The sequence below is a fragment of the Ursus americanus genome, chromosome 29, assembly GCF_024610735.1.
Source record: "Ursus americanus isolate L20-20 chromosome 29, mUrsAme1.1.p, whole genome shotgun sequence".
Lineage (NCBI taxonomy): Eukaryota > Metazoa > Chordata > Mammalia > Carnivora > Ursidae > Ursus > Ursus americanus.
This window is the reverse complement of record NC_142155.1, coordinates 2,002,938-2,018,894: the sequence shown is the minus strand read 5'-3', so window position 1 is coordinate 2,018,894 and position 15,957 is coordinate 2,002,938. Positions and strand designations below refer to the sequence as shown.

General features: G+C 36.2%; 1 protein-coding gene across 1 annotated transcript in view; it reads right to left on the bottom strand.

The window, feature by feature from the left end:
* Positions 1-15,957, bottom strand: part of ME1 (malic enzyme 1) — a 176,501-nt gene that overhangs the window by 77,781 nt on the left and 82,763 nt on the right. The window contains exon 6 of the mRNA XM_045804466.2: positions 14,006-14,109. Coding sequence (XP_045660422.1) covers positions 14,006-14,109 — 104 coding nt within the window. The remainder of the gene's footprint in view (positions 1-14,005; positions 14,110-15,957) is intronic.

Genomic DNA, 15,957 nt, shown 5'->3' with positions numbered 1-15,957 from the left:
GGATACATGCACCCCAATATTTATAGCAGCATTATCAACAACAGCTAAATTATGGAAAAATATCCATTGACTGATGAATGGATAAAGATGATGTGGTGTATATATACAATGGAATATTACTCAGCCATAAAAAAGAATAAGATTTTGCCATTTGCAAAGATGTGGATGGAACTATAGAGTATTATGCAAGTGAAATAAGTTCAGTCAAAGAAAGACAAATACCGCATCATTTCACTCTTATATGGAATTTTAAGAAACAAAACAGATGAACACAGCAGGGGAAAAAAAGAAGTAAGTCAATCTAGAGACAGACTCTTAACTACGGGGAACAAACTGATGGTTACTGGAGGGGACGTGAGCAGGGAGACGGGTTAAATAGGTTACAGCGATTAAGGAGGCACTTGTGATGAGCACTGGGTATTGTATGTAAATGTTGAATCACTAAATTCTACACATGAAACTAATATTACACTATATGTTAACTAACTGGAATTTAAATAAAAACTTGAAAAAAAGAAACACTAATGACAGATGCAATAGAAATTTATTAAAAATATTTTTCTTCTTTAGAAAAACTTCAAAATCTAAAGCATAAATGTATCTATGCAATTAAAACTCAAATCTTTAGTTCACACAGGCAGAATCACTTTATTTGGGAAGCTCTGTGTTTCTCTAACTTACATTAGTGAATGACCTTTCTCTTATACGTTATGTCACTGTAGTTTCACCAAAGTCGGATTCAATGTTTAAGGCATGCTTTTTTAAAAGCAGTTATTTTATACCCAGTATGTGGTAGAGTATATTGTGGGATACTCAGACAAACAGTAACCCCTTCTTTTTCTGACACAATTCACACTCTAGTAAGGAAAATAGGGCGCAGTGGAATAATACATTCATAAGACTGAAATAGAATAAAATCAGTGTAAAACATTTACACTGACATTAAAGGAATGCTGGAATTAATGGAACTAGAATTAATGATTTGAATTAAAATGATTAAGCAAGGAAAGCACTTAAAAGGAAAACACTGTAAACCATGTTCAGCAAGACACAGCAAATTTGACTTGCTCCTCCAAGTCAAATTGGCTCCTCTAAGGGTGGGCCAGTATACAGGCAAAGATGCAAAACTAACAAAATATCCACCTTAAATCTTTGAAGAAATATAAATCTATGTACATACTCTTACATACATATACATAAAGCATATATGCTGATTTCTAATTCTTATATGACCTACCTTCTTCATGCACTTGAAAAAAGCGGAGAGTAAGATATAAATACAGAATTTTTAAAATAATTTTTTTTTTTAGAGAGAGAATGCAAATGAGAGGAGGGGCAGAGGGAGAAGGAGAGAGAAAATACCAACCAATTCTTTCTTAACATGGAGTTCAATCTCACAACCCTGTGATCATTACTTGAGCCAAAATTAAGAGTCAGATGCTTAACTGACTGAGCCACCCAAGCACCCCTAGAAATAGAATTTTTAAGAAAAATATGGCTTTGGTTAAATTGTCAATCTGATCTTTTCTTTGTATGGAAAAGTGGAAAAAAGCCTCTGAGTCATAAATTTGATTTGAGTCATGTTCCTTGGTAAGTAATATGTTTGCTGATTTTTCTCATATTGACAGACATTCTTTCCATTTGATTTTTTTTTTTCAAATGGTTTACATCACCTTTGGACCACAGAGAAAAACAGCAGATGGTGTCCCACAGAGTCATATGTTTTCATTAAATTTCTTATGAAAACCAAAGTAAATTATGCTGATTAAAATAATGGGTGGAATCCAACAGGCCTCACAGATTTATAGATAAAATCATCTAAGTTATAAATATATCCATTCAACTAATAAAGTACCAGGCATAAAAGGCAATAATTGGAACAGGTGGAAGAAGACAGTATAGAAAAACCATGAAATTCACTGCAGCAGAAATGGCAGAAAGACAAACAATAGGAATGTATGTTAAGGCCAAAAATTTAGTGTAGAATGGTGAAGAAACTATTAAATTGCAACCTTGTGTAAGGGTGAGGAGCACATAAACTTATATTTCTGATGACTTCTTTAAAAAGAGAGAATATTATAAATAATAATAAAAATAAATTTAGTAAATCTGGCCATGATAATCAGGGGCTATATATCTTATTCCTTTAAAATCTGATAATGACCTCCAAGAACTTTGACCAAATTAATAGCTTCTCTCAGTAGTCTGAATAGTGTGAATGACACACAAGGGCTTTATTTTAGTACCGAATGAGTGAAAAAAATCATCACTTTATGAAAAAACAATCATCATAGCCTGCAGTATATGGCAGATGGTATGGTTTCAGAGTAAGATTATTTCTCTTAAATATTATGTGACAGATCATAATAAAATTTGTGATGACAGCCAAAGTTGGGGAAAGTCATCTAAATATTATAAGAATCATCTTTCTGGCCACTCCTAGTGCTTCCAATTGACTTTTAATTTTGATAATTCAAAGTAAAAAAGGGAAAAAATTAAAAATAGAGTACTGGCTGAATAGTTCTTATTTCTTTCATTAAAACATTTAATACTAGCTTTTTAAAAACTCACTTGAGGTACAGCTTTTTTTCTTAATTAGTTAATAATCATCAATGAGGGGCGCCTGGGTGGCGCAGTCATTAAGCGTCTGCCTTCGGCTCAGGGTGTGATCACTGCGTTATGGGATCGAGCCCCACATCAGGCTCCTCCGCTATGAGCCTGCTTCTTCCTCTCCCACTCCCCCTGCTTCTGTTCCCTCTCTCGCTGGTTGTCTCTATCTCTTCAAATAAATAAAAAATAAAATAAAATCTTAAAAAAAATCATCATCATCAATGAAATGCTAATTTAGAGAATTTTAGGCAGCAGAGCTGAAGCAGTCATTACTTGTCTTATTAACACTCAGGGGCAACTGATTCAGGAAAAAGAGGCTACTATATGGGGGGATGTAAAGATGTAAAGTTTTGAAATGTGTTCAGATTTAATGTTTTATTAACTTGAAACCATTATAAACATAGAATGTTATATGCAAACCTTGCAGTAATCACAAAGCAAAAACTTACAGTAAATACATAAGAGAAAATGACAAAGAAGTCTGAATATAACAATAAAGAAAGCCATCAAATAAGGAAAGAGAAAGAGAATAGAAAGGAACAACAAAAACAGCCAGAAAACAACAAATTAGAAATAAGTAAATACCTATCAATAATTACTTTAAATAAAGTGGACTAAATTTTCCAATCAAAAGACAGAGTGGCCCAATGAATGAGAAAACGAGATGCATCTATATGCTGCCTACAAGAAACTAACTTCAGAAGTAAAGATACACACAGACTGAAAGTGAAGAGAAAAAGATAGATATTCCATGCAAATGGAAATGGAAAAAAAATTAAGCTGGTGTAGCTATACTCATATCAGACAAAATAGATTTAAACAATGTAATAAAAGACAAAGAAGAACATTACATAACGATATAGGGATCAATCCAGCAAGAAGATACAACATTTATAATTACATATGCATCCAACATAGGAGCATCAAAATATACACAGCAAATACTAACAAACCTAAAGTAAGAAATTGACAGCAATACAATAATAGTAAGGGATGGTAACATCCCACTTGAATCACTGGAGAGATCATCCAGACAGAAAATCAAGAAGGAAACAATGGCCTTAAATGACACATTACACCAGATGAACTTCATAGATATATGCAGAATATTCCATTGAAAAGCAGGAAAATACATATTTTTCTCAAGTGCTCATGGAACATTCTCCAGGGTAGATAATACATAAGGTCACAAAACAAGTCTCAATAAATTCAAGAAGACTGAAATTAGATTAAACATCTTTTCTGACTACAATCATATGAACTAAGAATCAATTACAAGGAGAAAACTGGAAAAACTATATGTGAAGATTAAGCAACATGCTACTGAAAAACCAATGGGCCATCAAAGAAATCAAAGGAGAAATCAGAAAATAGGTAGAGACAAATGAAAACAGAAACTCAACATACCAAAATCTATGGGATGCAGCAAAAGCAGTTGTAAGAAGGAAGTTCATAGTGATACAGATTTACCTCAAGAAACAAGAAAACTCTCAAATAAATAATTAACTTCACACTTAAAGGAACTAGCAAGAGAACAAACGAAGCCTAAAGTTAGGAGAGGGAACAAAATATTAAAGATCAGAAGAGAAATAAATGAAAGAGAGACTAAAAGTTCAATAAAAATGATCAATGAACCTAAGAACCAATTCTTTGAAAAGATAAACAATACTGACAAACCTTTAGCTAGACAAACCAATAAAAAAAGGGGGGGGCTCACATAAAATTAGAAATGAAAAAGCCATTACAGAAATACAAAGGATTGTAAGAGACTATGACAAATAATTATACAACAAAGTGGACAAACTAGAAGAAATGGCTAAATTTCTAGAAATGCACAATTTTCCAAGACTGAATCATGAAGAAATACAAAATCTGAATAGATTAATTTCTAGTAAGGAGACTGAATCAGTAATCAGAAACCTCCCAACAAAGAAAAGCCCAAGATCAGACAGTTTCACTGGTTAATTCTACCAAATATTCAAAAGAGATTTAATAGCTATCCTTCTCAAACTCTTCCAAAAAATTGAAGAAAAATAAACGCTTCAAAACTCATTTTGCAAGGCCATCATTACCTTGAAACCAAAACCAGATAAGGACACCACAAAAAAAGGGAAATTACAGGCAATATTCTTGATGAGCATAGAGACAAAAATTGTCAACAAATATTAGTAAACCAAATTCAACAAAACATTAAAAGGATTATATAGCATGATCAAATGGGATTTATCCCAGGGATACAAAACGGTTCAACATCTGCAAATCAATGTGACATACCACATTAAGGAAATGAAGAATAAAAATCATAGATCATCTCAATAATGCAGAAAAAGCATTTGGCAAAATTCAATATCCAATTATGATAAAAATTCTTAAAATGGGTATAGAAAGAATGTACCTCAACATAATAAAGGCTACATATGACAAACCCATAATGAACAATATACTCAATGGCAAAAAGCTGAACACTTTTCCTCTAAGATCAGGAAGGAGATAAGGATGCCCACTCTCACCACTTACATTCTACATAGTATTGGAAAGTTCTAGCCACAGCAATCAGACAGGAAAAAAGATAAAAGGCATCCGAATTAGAAAGGAATGAAGTAAAACCATCTCTATTTGTAGATGCCATAATACTATATGCAGAAAACCATAAAAAAACTATTGTAGGATACAAAAGCGTTATAGGATATAAAACTGATATACAGAAATCTATGGTGTTTATATACAATAATAACAAACTACTAAAGAAGAAATTAATAATCTCATTTAAAATTGCATCTCAAAAAATCTGGTAATAAATTTAACCAAAGGAAATGAAAGACCTGTACATTGAAGACTATAAGACACTGATGAAAGAAACTGAAGAAGGGGGAAAAAAAGAAATTGAAGAAGACACAAATAAATGGAAAGATATCCCATGCTTATGAATGGGAAGAAATAATTTTGTACTCTGAAAACTACAGAACACTCACGAAAGAAATTGAGTAAGCACACAAAGAAATGGAAGAACATTCCATGCTCACTGATTGCAAGAACAAAATTGTTAAAATATCTATACTACCTAGAGCAGCCTACACATTTAATACAATCCCTTTCAAAATGATACCAGCATTTTGCACAGACCTGGAGCAAACAATTCTAAAATTTGTTTGGGACCAGAAAAGACCCTGAATAGCCAAAGTAATGTTGAAAAGGAAAACCAAAGCTGGAGGCATCACAATTCTGGACTTCAAGCTGTATTACAAAGCTGTAAGCAGCAAAACAGTATGGTACTGGCACAAAAACACTCTTAGATCAATGAAACAGAATACAGAACCCAGAAATGGACCCTCAACTCTATGGTCAACTCATCTTTGAGAAAGCAAGAAAGAATATCCAATGAAAAAAAAGATTATCTCTTCAACAAATGGTGTTGGGAAAATTAGACAGCCACATGCAGAAGAATGAAACTGGACCACTTTCTTACACTGTACACAAAAACAAATTCTAAATGGATGAAGGACCCAAATGTGAGCCAGGAATCCAGGAAAATCCTAGAGGAAAACATAGGCAGCAACCTCTGTGATCTTGGCCACAGCAACATCTTGCTAGACATGTCTCCATAGGCAAGGCAAACAAAAGCAACAAAACGAAACTAGAACACTATTACATTAAGTACATAAAAATTAACTTAAAATGGATTAAAGACTTGAATGTAAGACCTGAAACTATAAAATTCCTAGAAGACATAGGCAGTAAACCCCTTGATAACAGTCTTAGCAATCTGTTTCTGGATCTGACTCCAAAGGCAAGGGAAACAAAAGTCAAAATAAGTAATTGGGACTATATCAAACTAAAAAGCTTCTGCACAGTGAAAGAAACCATCATAAAAACAAAAAGACAACCTCCTGAATGGGAAAAGAAATTTGCAAATCATAAATCTGATAAGAGATTAATATCCAAAATAAATGAAGAATTCATACAGTCAACAATAAAAAAAAAATCAAACAACCTGATTAAGAAATGGGCAGAAAGGGGCGCCTGGGTAGCGCAGTTGTTAAAGCGTCTGCCTTCAGCTCAGGGCGTGATCCTGGCGTTGCGGGATCGAGTCCCACATCGGGCTCCTCTGCTGGGAGCCTGCTTCTTCCTCTCCCACTCCCCCTGCTTGTGTTCCCTCTCTCGCTGGCTGTCTCTCTCTGTCAAATAAATAAATAAAATCTTTAAAAAAAAAAAAAAAAAAAAAGAAATGGGCAGAAGATCTTACCTTGGAATTAACTTAACCAGAGACGTAAAGGACCTTTATTGTAGAAACTATAAATCACTCTTAAAAGACATTGAGGAAGACATAAAAAGATGGAAAGATATTCCATGCTCATGGATCGGAAGAATTAACATAGTTAAAATGTCCATGCTACCCAGAGCAATCTACACTTTCAATGCTATCCCGATCAAAATACTGAGAACATTTTTCAAAGAACTGGAACAAATAGTCCTTAAATTTGTATGGAACCAGAAAAGACCCCGAATCTCCAAGGAACTGTTGAAAAGGAAAAACAAAGCTGGGGGCATCACAATGCCGGATTTCGAGCTGTACTACAAAGCTGTGATCACAAAGACAGCATGGTACTGGCACAAAAACAGACACAGAGACCAATGGAACAGAATAGAGAGCCCAGAAATGGACCCTCAGCTCTTTGGGCAACTAATATTTGATAAAGCAGGAAAAAACATCCGGTGGGAAAAAGACAGTCTCTTCAATAAATGGTGCTGGGAAAATTGGACAGCTACATGCAAGAGAATGAAACTTGACCACTATCTCACACCATACACAAAAATAAACTCCAAATGGATGAAAGACCTCGATGTGAGACAGGAATCCATCAAAATTCTAGAGGAGAACATAGGCAGCAACCTCTACGACATCGGCCAAAGCAACCTTTTTCATGACACATCCCCAAAGGCAAGAGAAACAAAAGATAAAATGAATTTATGGGACTTCATCAAGATTAAAAGTTTCTGCACATCCAAGGAAACAGTCAGAAAAACTAAGAGGCAGCCCACGGAATGGGAGAATATATTTGCAAATGACACTACAGATAAAGGACTGGTATCCAAGATCTACAAAGAACTTCTCAAACTCAATACACGAGAAACAAATAAACAAATCAAAAAATGGGCAGAAGATATGAACAGACACTTTTCCAATGAAGACATACAAATGGCTAACAGACACATGAAAAAATGTTCAAAATCATTAGCCATCAAGGAAATTCAAATCAAAACCACACTGAGATACCACCTTACGCCAGTTAGAATGGCAAAAATAGACAAGGCAAGAAACAACAATTGTTGGAGAGGATGTGGAGAAAGGGGATCCCTCTTACACTGTTGGTGGGAATGCAAGTTGGTACAGCCACTCTGGAAAACAGTGTGGAGGTCCCTTAAAAAGTTAAAAATTGAGCTACCCTATGATCCAGCCATTGCACTACTGGGTGTTTACCCCAAAGATACAGACGTAGTGAAGAGAAGGGCCATATGCACCCCAATGTTCATAGCAGCAATGTCCACAATAGCTAAATCGTGGAAGGAGCCAAGATGCCCTGCAACAGATGACTGGATTAAGAAGTTGTGGTCCATATATACAATGGAATATTACTCAGCAATCAGAAAGAATGAGTTCTCAACATTTGCTACAACATGGACGGCACTGGAGGAGATAATGCTTAGTGAAATAAGTCAAGCAGAGAAAGACAACTATCATATGATTTCTCTCATCTATGGAACATAAGAACTAGAATGATCAGTAGGGGAAGAAAGGGATAAAGAAAGGGGGGGTAATCAGAAGGGGGAATGAAACATGAGAGACTATGGACTATGAGAAACAAACTGAGGGCTACAGAGGGGAGGGGGGTGGGGGAATGGGATAGGCTGGTGATGGGTAGTAAGGAGGGCACATATTGCATGGTGCACTGGGTGTTATACACAACTAATGAATCATCGAGCCTTACATCAGAAACCGGGGATGTACTGTATGGTGACTAACATAATATAATAAAAAATCATTATTAAAAAAAAAAAAAAAAGAAAGAAATGGGCAGAAGATCTGAATTGACCTTTTTCCAAAGAAGACATACAGATGGCAAACAGATACATGAAAAAATGTTCAAAAATCACTAATCATCGGGGAAATGCAAATCAAAACCACAATGAGATATCACCTCACACCTGTTAGAATTACTATCATCCAAAAAAAAATGACAAGTCTTGGAGAGGATGTGGAAAATGGGGAATGTGAATTGCTAAAGCCACTTTGGAAAACAGTATAGATTCCTCAAAAAATTAAAAATATATCTATGATATGATCCAGTTATTCCACTTACGGATATTTATACAAAGAATATGAAAACACTAATTTGAAAAGAGATATTTCTCCTGTGATCACTGCACATTATTTACAATAGCCAAGATACGGAAAGAGCCTGAAGCGTCCATTAATAGACGAACGGAGAGAGGATGAAGCGCGCACACACATATACAGAGGAATGTTAGTCATAAAAAATTGAGATCTTGCCTTTGTGTCAAAATGGATTGGCTCTTGTGGGAATTTACTCAGTGAAATAAGCCAAATCAAGAAAGACAAACACGGGGCACCTGGGTGGCTCAGTCGTTAAGCGTCTGCCGTTCGGCTCAGGGCGTGATCCCGGGGTCCTGGGATCAAGCCCCACATCAGGCTCCTCCGCTAGGAGCCTGCTTCTTCCTCTCCCACTCCCCCTGCTTGTGTTCCCTCTCTCGCTGGCTGTCTCTATCTCTGTCAAATAAATAAATAAAATCTTAAAAAAAAAAAAAAAAGAAAGACAAACGCTGTATGATTTCACTGATGTGTGGAATCTAAAAGAAAAACAGACAAAAAAATACCAAAAAAAAAAACCAAAAAAAAAAAAACCTCACAGAGCTTAGTTAAAAAAAAAACAAAAAAAAAACTAGTATAAGAAGTACAACCAGAAAAACAAACACAAATATTTAAGGAGTGCATACATTTGGTGATTATCAAATACACTTGACATATGCAAGGATTATAAGAACTTTAATATTCCCCAAAATTAAATCACCTAAAAAGAAGGAATTCTTTGAACCAGATTTTTTTCCTGGTATACTGGTACACAAGAAAAGACAGGTGTTGGCAAGGATGTACAGAAAAGGAAAACCTCATGCACTGCTGGCGCGAATGTAAATGGGGGCAGCCACTGTGGAGAAGAAGAGGGAGGTTCCTCAAAAAATTAAAAATGGAAATGTCATATGATCCAGTAGTTCCACTATTAGCTCCCCCTGCTTGTGCGCGCTCTCTCCCTTTCTCTCTCTCTCTCTCTCTCTCTCTCTCTGGCTTCCTGCTCAGCAGGGAGCCTGCTTCTTCCTCTCCCTCTGCAGCTCCCCCTGATTATTAGTAATCTCTCACTCTCTCTCTGTCAAATAAATAAATAAATAAAATCTTTAAAAAAAAAAAAAATAAATCAAAACAAAACAAAAAACCAAAAATGCTCTCAGATCCTATAGCTCCTGGGCAGAGAGAGCTAATCACCAGGAACAGGGATTCATCACAGTATTCAAACACTCCAAAACTTTAGCAAGGCAGATCTGCTAAGTCAGGTTCCTGGATGGAACCTGACACAGGAAATAACCTGCTTTGATGCCTCCCAAAACTTGAATTCCCAGATTCCCTAAAACTTTCTGAAGCCACAAAAATGGTCTGCCTCCTCAGACAACACACACCTCCCTCACCTCCATCCCCCTCACCTCCTCTCCAGACCCTCAGGCCTGTAACGAGGGTTATGTCACAATATAACCCACCTAGGACGTACCAGGCTAACAAAGGAAGAAAGGGGATATTCCACAAAGGAACTGCAAGATCTAGCTGGTTTATACTAGCCAGAAGAGCAGATACGAGATCAATTTCCGAGGTGTTTGCTCAAAGGGGTTTGGACTTTACCTATTAGATAAGAAAAAGTTCATCGACTTGAGGGTGCTCTCCTGGATGTAGGATTTACAACCAGTAAGAATCTCAGATGGCACGAACTCACGGCTAGGGTGATTCCTCGAAACATGGAGAAAGTAATGGCTCATATTAAATTTTGTTGAAATGCCAGAAATGTTGGGGCACCTGACTGGCTCAATTGGTTAAGCGTCTGCCTTCCACTCAAGTCATGATCTCAGCGTCCTGGGATCAAGTCCCATATCAGGCTCCCTGCTCAGCGGGGAGTCTGCTTCTCCCTCTCCCTCTGCCCCTCCCCCCAGGTCATGCACACACTCTCTCTCTCTCATACTCTTTCTCTCTCACACACACTTTCTCTCAAGTAAATAAATAAAATCTACAAAAAAAAAAAAAAAAAGCCAGAAATGCTGTGGCAGATGGCAGAAGAGGGGATCACAAGGCTCTGAGAGTACATTCTAGAATGCAAGTGCTACGTAAGGCCAGAAAACCCATCAGATATTATGTTCTACCTGAAGGCCCAGAAAACACACCATTTACAAAAGCCATAAGGAAGATGCCAGTGAGAAGATATCCATGTTAGTAAGTTTTGTGGTGGTTCTCTTCTGAAGCCCAGAATTAACAGAAAGAAAGGCTGTTCTAGAACTAGGCTCACTGATAGCGGTGGGGATAATAGGTCCAAGGTGAGGACCAGAAGCCATGAGAAGCTAGGTGGACATAATTATCGTATGAGTGGCAAGGCTGGGGTTAGTGTGGGGCTGACCCACAGGGAATTACTGAGATAGTTAATACAGCATCCCTGGATGCAAAACAGATAGCTGACAAGGCGACTAGTCAATGTGTACGATCAAATACATCAATACTAGTCAATGTATACCATCAATGATAAATGAACAAATCTGAGGGAAGTTGCCCCAAGGAAGTCACAATATCTTTCTCAGCTTCCATGCCTCAGCTAATTTTTGGATTCAGAACCCTCTAACATAAGAGACCCAGAATCCAGAAGGAAAGACCTTCCAACACCATGGTAAGAATACAGGGTAATAATTTCCTCAATCCTACTCCAGTGGGACCTATAGCTCTTTATTCAGGTAACTGTGCTCTGGGGGCAGGGAATACCCAAACATTTCAGGGGCACAGAGGTGACAGTGATACCAGAAGACCAAAAGCATCTATATGCCGTTAGAGTAAAGGCATTTAGAAGTCAGTAATAAATAGAGCCTTGGCCAAGGTCTAGCTCATAATGGGTCCATTCATTAGGACCACAGACTAACCTGATGATTTTCTCAGTCCCCAAATGTATAATCAGAATTGACTAACACTATTAGTAAGTGCCCCAACACCCATATCAAGTCCTTGGCTCATGAGGTAAAGAGTGTAATTGTGAAGAAAGTCAAGAGGAAGAATTTGAAACTGCCCCACCCAACCCTGAGAATGTAGTAAGTAAAAAACCCAACACAGTATTGGGGGGAGGGAGACTGGCAGAAATTAGTGTGCCCTTAAGTATCTAACCGGCACACAGGGAGGTTCCAATGAAGTTATCCAAGGCTTTGGTGGTTCTACGGTGAAGCTTGACCACTCCCATTATCCACTTTATCCTTCTCCCTTTATCCACCCCTTCTGTTCCCTCCCTTCCAAAGGGGTTCATTTCAAGGGCACTCCTCAATCAACTCCATCTTAGAATGTGATTCCTGAGTAACTCAACTTGCAAAGTCATTTTTCACCTTGAATTTAGGTTACATTTTCTTTTTAAATAATCTTGGGCTTATCTTCAGGACCACTTCCCAATTTAATTGGGTAGTGCTAGGTGTCGCTTCTAGAAAACTTCTCCCAAACCAGCAGCATGCTAGAAACTATTTTTGAAAAGTCTTTGTGATTCTTCTCTGGGAAGAGTCGATGGTATAACTCCGCATTTAAAATTATTGACTTTTGTCAATCCTCATTTCCTTATCAGAGATCTTAGGTAAGCCTTCAAGTCACTATTTATAAATAAATAAATTAAGCTTTTCTGACTCTATATTGACACACAGTATTCAAAATTGGCTCAAATCTCATTTTCTGAGGAAAGCTTCTCATTGATTCCAAATGGAATTATTTCTATTTTCATTTCATCAGCACTTAAGTATATAGGCCATACAAACTACGTTCATAAATTTGTTTAACAGCTTCTTCCTAAGTACACTGAAGTTGTAAATATAAAGACAGACTCTACTCACACAAAGAGACACTAAAAACAAATATGATAAGAACTGCATTTCCCTTTCCTTTTACATAGTGTCACAATGTTCTCTACAGAATCTCCCAATTAATGTTGCTATCTAAAGAGTTACAGGCAATTTCAAAACATTATATATGAGAAACTACTAGAAATTAACTGTACCATGCAATCTTGAGCTTGAACTGTACAGTTCCTCAACTATTCCTATGAATAAGTACAGCTTAGCCAAGTAAGTTAATAACAACAATAAATAAATCAGGCCTATGTTTTCAAAAAGTAGCCCATACTCACAGCCAAATATACTCCGCCCTGCAACCTTAGGCAATGAGAGATTCAATATACTCTAAATATTGTGCAAGCTGATGAAAGCACTTTCTGCTGCTGCATACAACTTCTTAAAACTAAACCTTATAATAAAAAAACCCAGAACTCCGTCTCTAGTTACGGCTGATTCTAGTGATGAGTTTATTTCTATGAAAAACCAAGGCAACATATAGGTTTTAAAATAGTCCATGGTTTTTGTGGCTGTATAGTAACAAACGGGATGGCTGTCCCATTAGTGTGACAAAAATCTCTCAGAATACATTACTAAATTATGGTGGAAGTCTCTTTGCTGAAAGAAAAAAAGAATTGGAAAACTTAATACTAGCACTTGGCCCACAATTAAATGTTACCTAAATTAGGTGTAATCGAGTACTGCATTTTAATCAAAGACTCATGAATTGTGATTGGATGTCCTGGTTCTTAAACACCATTCTGGACTTGTGGATTATACTAACTCACACTCAGTCCCCACTTCCTACCACAAAAGGGTCAGAAAGACCCACAAAGATGATTGGCGATCACATTTTATTAGCAGTCAGAAACAAAGTACAGACTGCCAATCATAAAATGGCTTGCTCAGGTAATTTGGTCAGTGACCACTGCCTCAGTCACCATAATCATGCATTTCAATAACCACATGATCTAAAGATTTTCATAAAAGTATCTTCAGGGACAGCAACGAAGACAACTTTTTTTGAGATAGATACATGACTTTATCATTTGGTCACTAATAATTAAGACAGTATGTGTGTATGCATTTCATACAAATCACTTCTAATTACTAAACATAAATACACCAAGCTTGGACACCTTGTTAGTTCACTATGTTAGGTTATCTTTAAATTTTTGAAATGCAATTCAAATATAGATAAAATAAAGATTATACGTACTTAGAAGAAACTGCTTCCATGAATTCATCCAAAAAATCATCATATTCAGGACCTCTCACTCTTCTCTGACGTAGCCCAATGTACAACGGATCTTTGAGTAAATCCTATTAAAAAAAAGTTACACAGATATAGAAATAATGATAGGGATGTCATTCACACTTTCTGAGCTTGTTTCCTCATCTATAGAAGGATAGAAATGGAAATAAAATCTTTCCATACTGAGTAGGAATTAACCTGCAGTACTATCTGGCATTACACAGAATGTCTATTGTATTTATACGTCAAATAAGAAAAATAATTACTAAACATTAAAACATTCTGCCTTATTTGGGGGAAACAAAAGGAAATAAAATATTTCAGTGGTGCTAATTAGAAAAGTTAAATTCTGATTTTACAAGCAAAGTTTATCACATAGAAAAGTCATATTGGGTTTTGAAATATTACATCAGTTTAGGAAATAGATACCAATTCTTTTCCTAGATTTGTTTTGTTTCTGAAAGCAAAACCTTCAACAAACATTTTGATTATACCTTTAATATATTAGCTGGCTGATGTTAAAAATAAATTTTTAGACTTAAGTTTTCTTAGACTTTTTAAATTTTACAAAGTTTTTTTCTTAAACTGATATGAGACGACATTACTCTATTCAAGTTTTAGTATATGTAATACTGTTTTTTATGAGACCAGTTTTTTCATTAAGGTATAATTTATACACTATAAAATACATATATAACAAAAGCTCCCAGTAAACTAGGAATAGGAATGACCTTCCTCAACCCAATAGAGGGCATCTGTGGAAAACCCACAGCTAACAACATATTTAACAGTGAAAGATAGAAGGCTATTCCTCTAAGACTGGAAATAGGACAAGGATATCTACTCTTGCCACTTCTATTCAACACTATACTGGAGACCCTAAGCATAATAAGGCAAGAAAAAGAAAATACAGGAAAATAGATTAGAGGAAGAAAGTAAACTTATTTGTATATGCATGATCATGTATATGGAAAATATTTAGCAATCTACACACAAAATAATCCACTAGAAAAAATATGTGAATTTAACACAATAGTAGGCTCTAAGATCAACATACACAACTATATCTCTATATACTAGCAATGAACAGTTGAAAATGAAATAAAATACACAGTTCATTTACAATATCATTCCAAAACATAAGATTCATAGGGGCATATTTCACAAAATATGTGAAAGCCCTATATACTTGAAACTACAAAATACTGCTGAAGGATATTTAAAAAGACAAACTGTTTCTGTGGGCTGGAAAAGAAATTTTGTACTCTGTGTCATGTAACAGACGTACTGTCATCGTCAGTAACCTGCAAAGACAACGTACCTAAAGAACTTGTGAATCTGGTGGAAGAGGTCCAGGCAGAACGCCGTAAATCGGCTTCTCATCGCCGTATGATAAAGTTAAAGCAGGGATGAGATGCAGAAGGAAATGTTTAGCTTGTGAGAGAAATTTAAAGAGAATATAGGGGACACAAGACTTGCTTGTAAAAGATTTCCAGAGTGAAAGAAGGCCTGCTGTCAAAGATCAAGTGTGTGGTTGTAACAACTTTTGTGAAAACCTCTGAATGATTTCAAGTGGGGCTCAACAGACCATCATGGCCGGCGAAAAATAGCTGGTTCTATAGCACTCTGACATGCCAGTCAATACAGGGAGGTCTGTTTTGAAAAGAATTATGAGTAAGTCTTTTCTCTAACAGGGTAGACAGTCTGATACATAGAAAGCCTAAAAAAAAAACAAAAAATAAACAAATAAAAAAAAAATAAGGGTACTGTACTAGTTAGATGATTTGGGACAGAGACACTTCAAAATGAAAATCCTTCTCTGGGTCCCCAGCTTTCCACAGGCAGAAAGCAGAGAAAGCTATTCAGTGGCAGCACCATCATTTCTTATGGGAAAGGAAAGATATTTCAAAGGACGG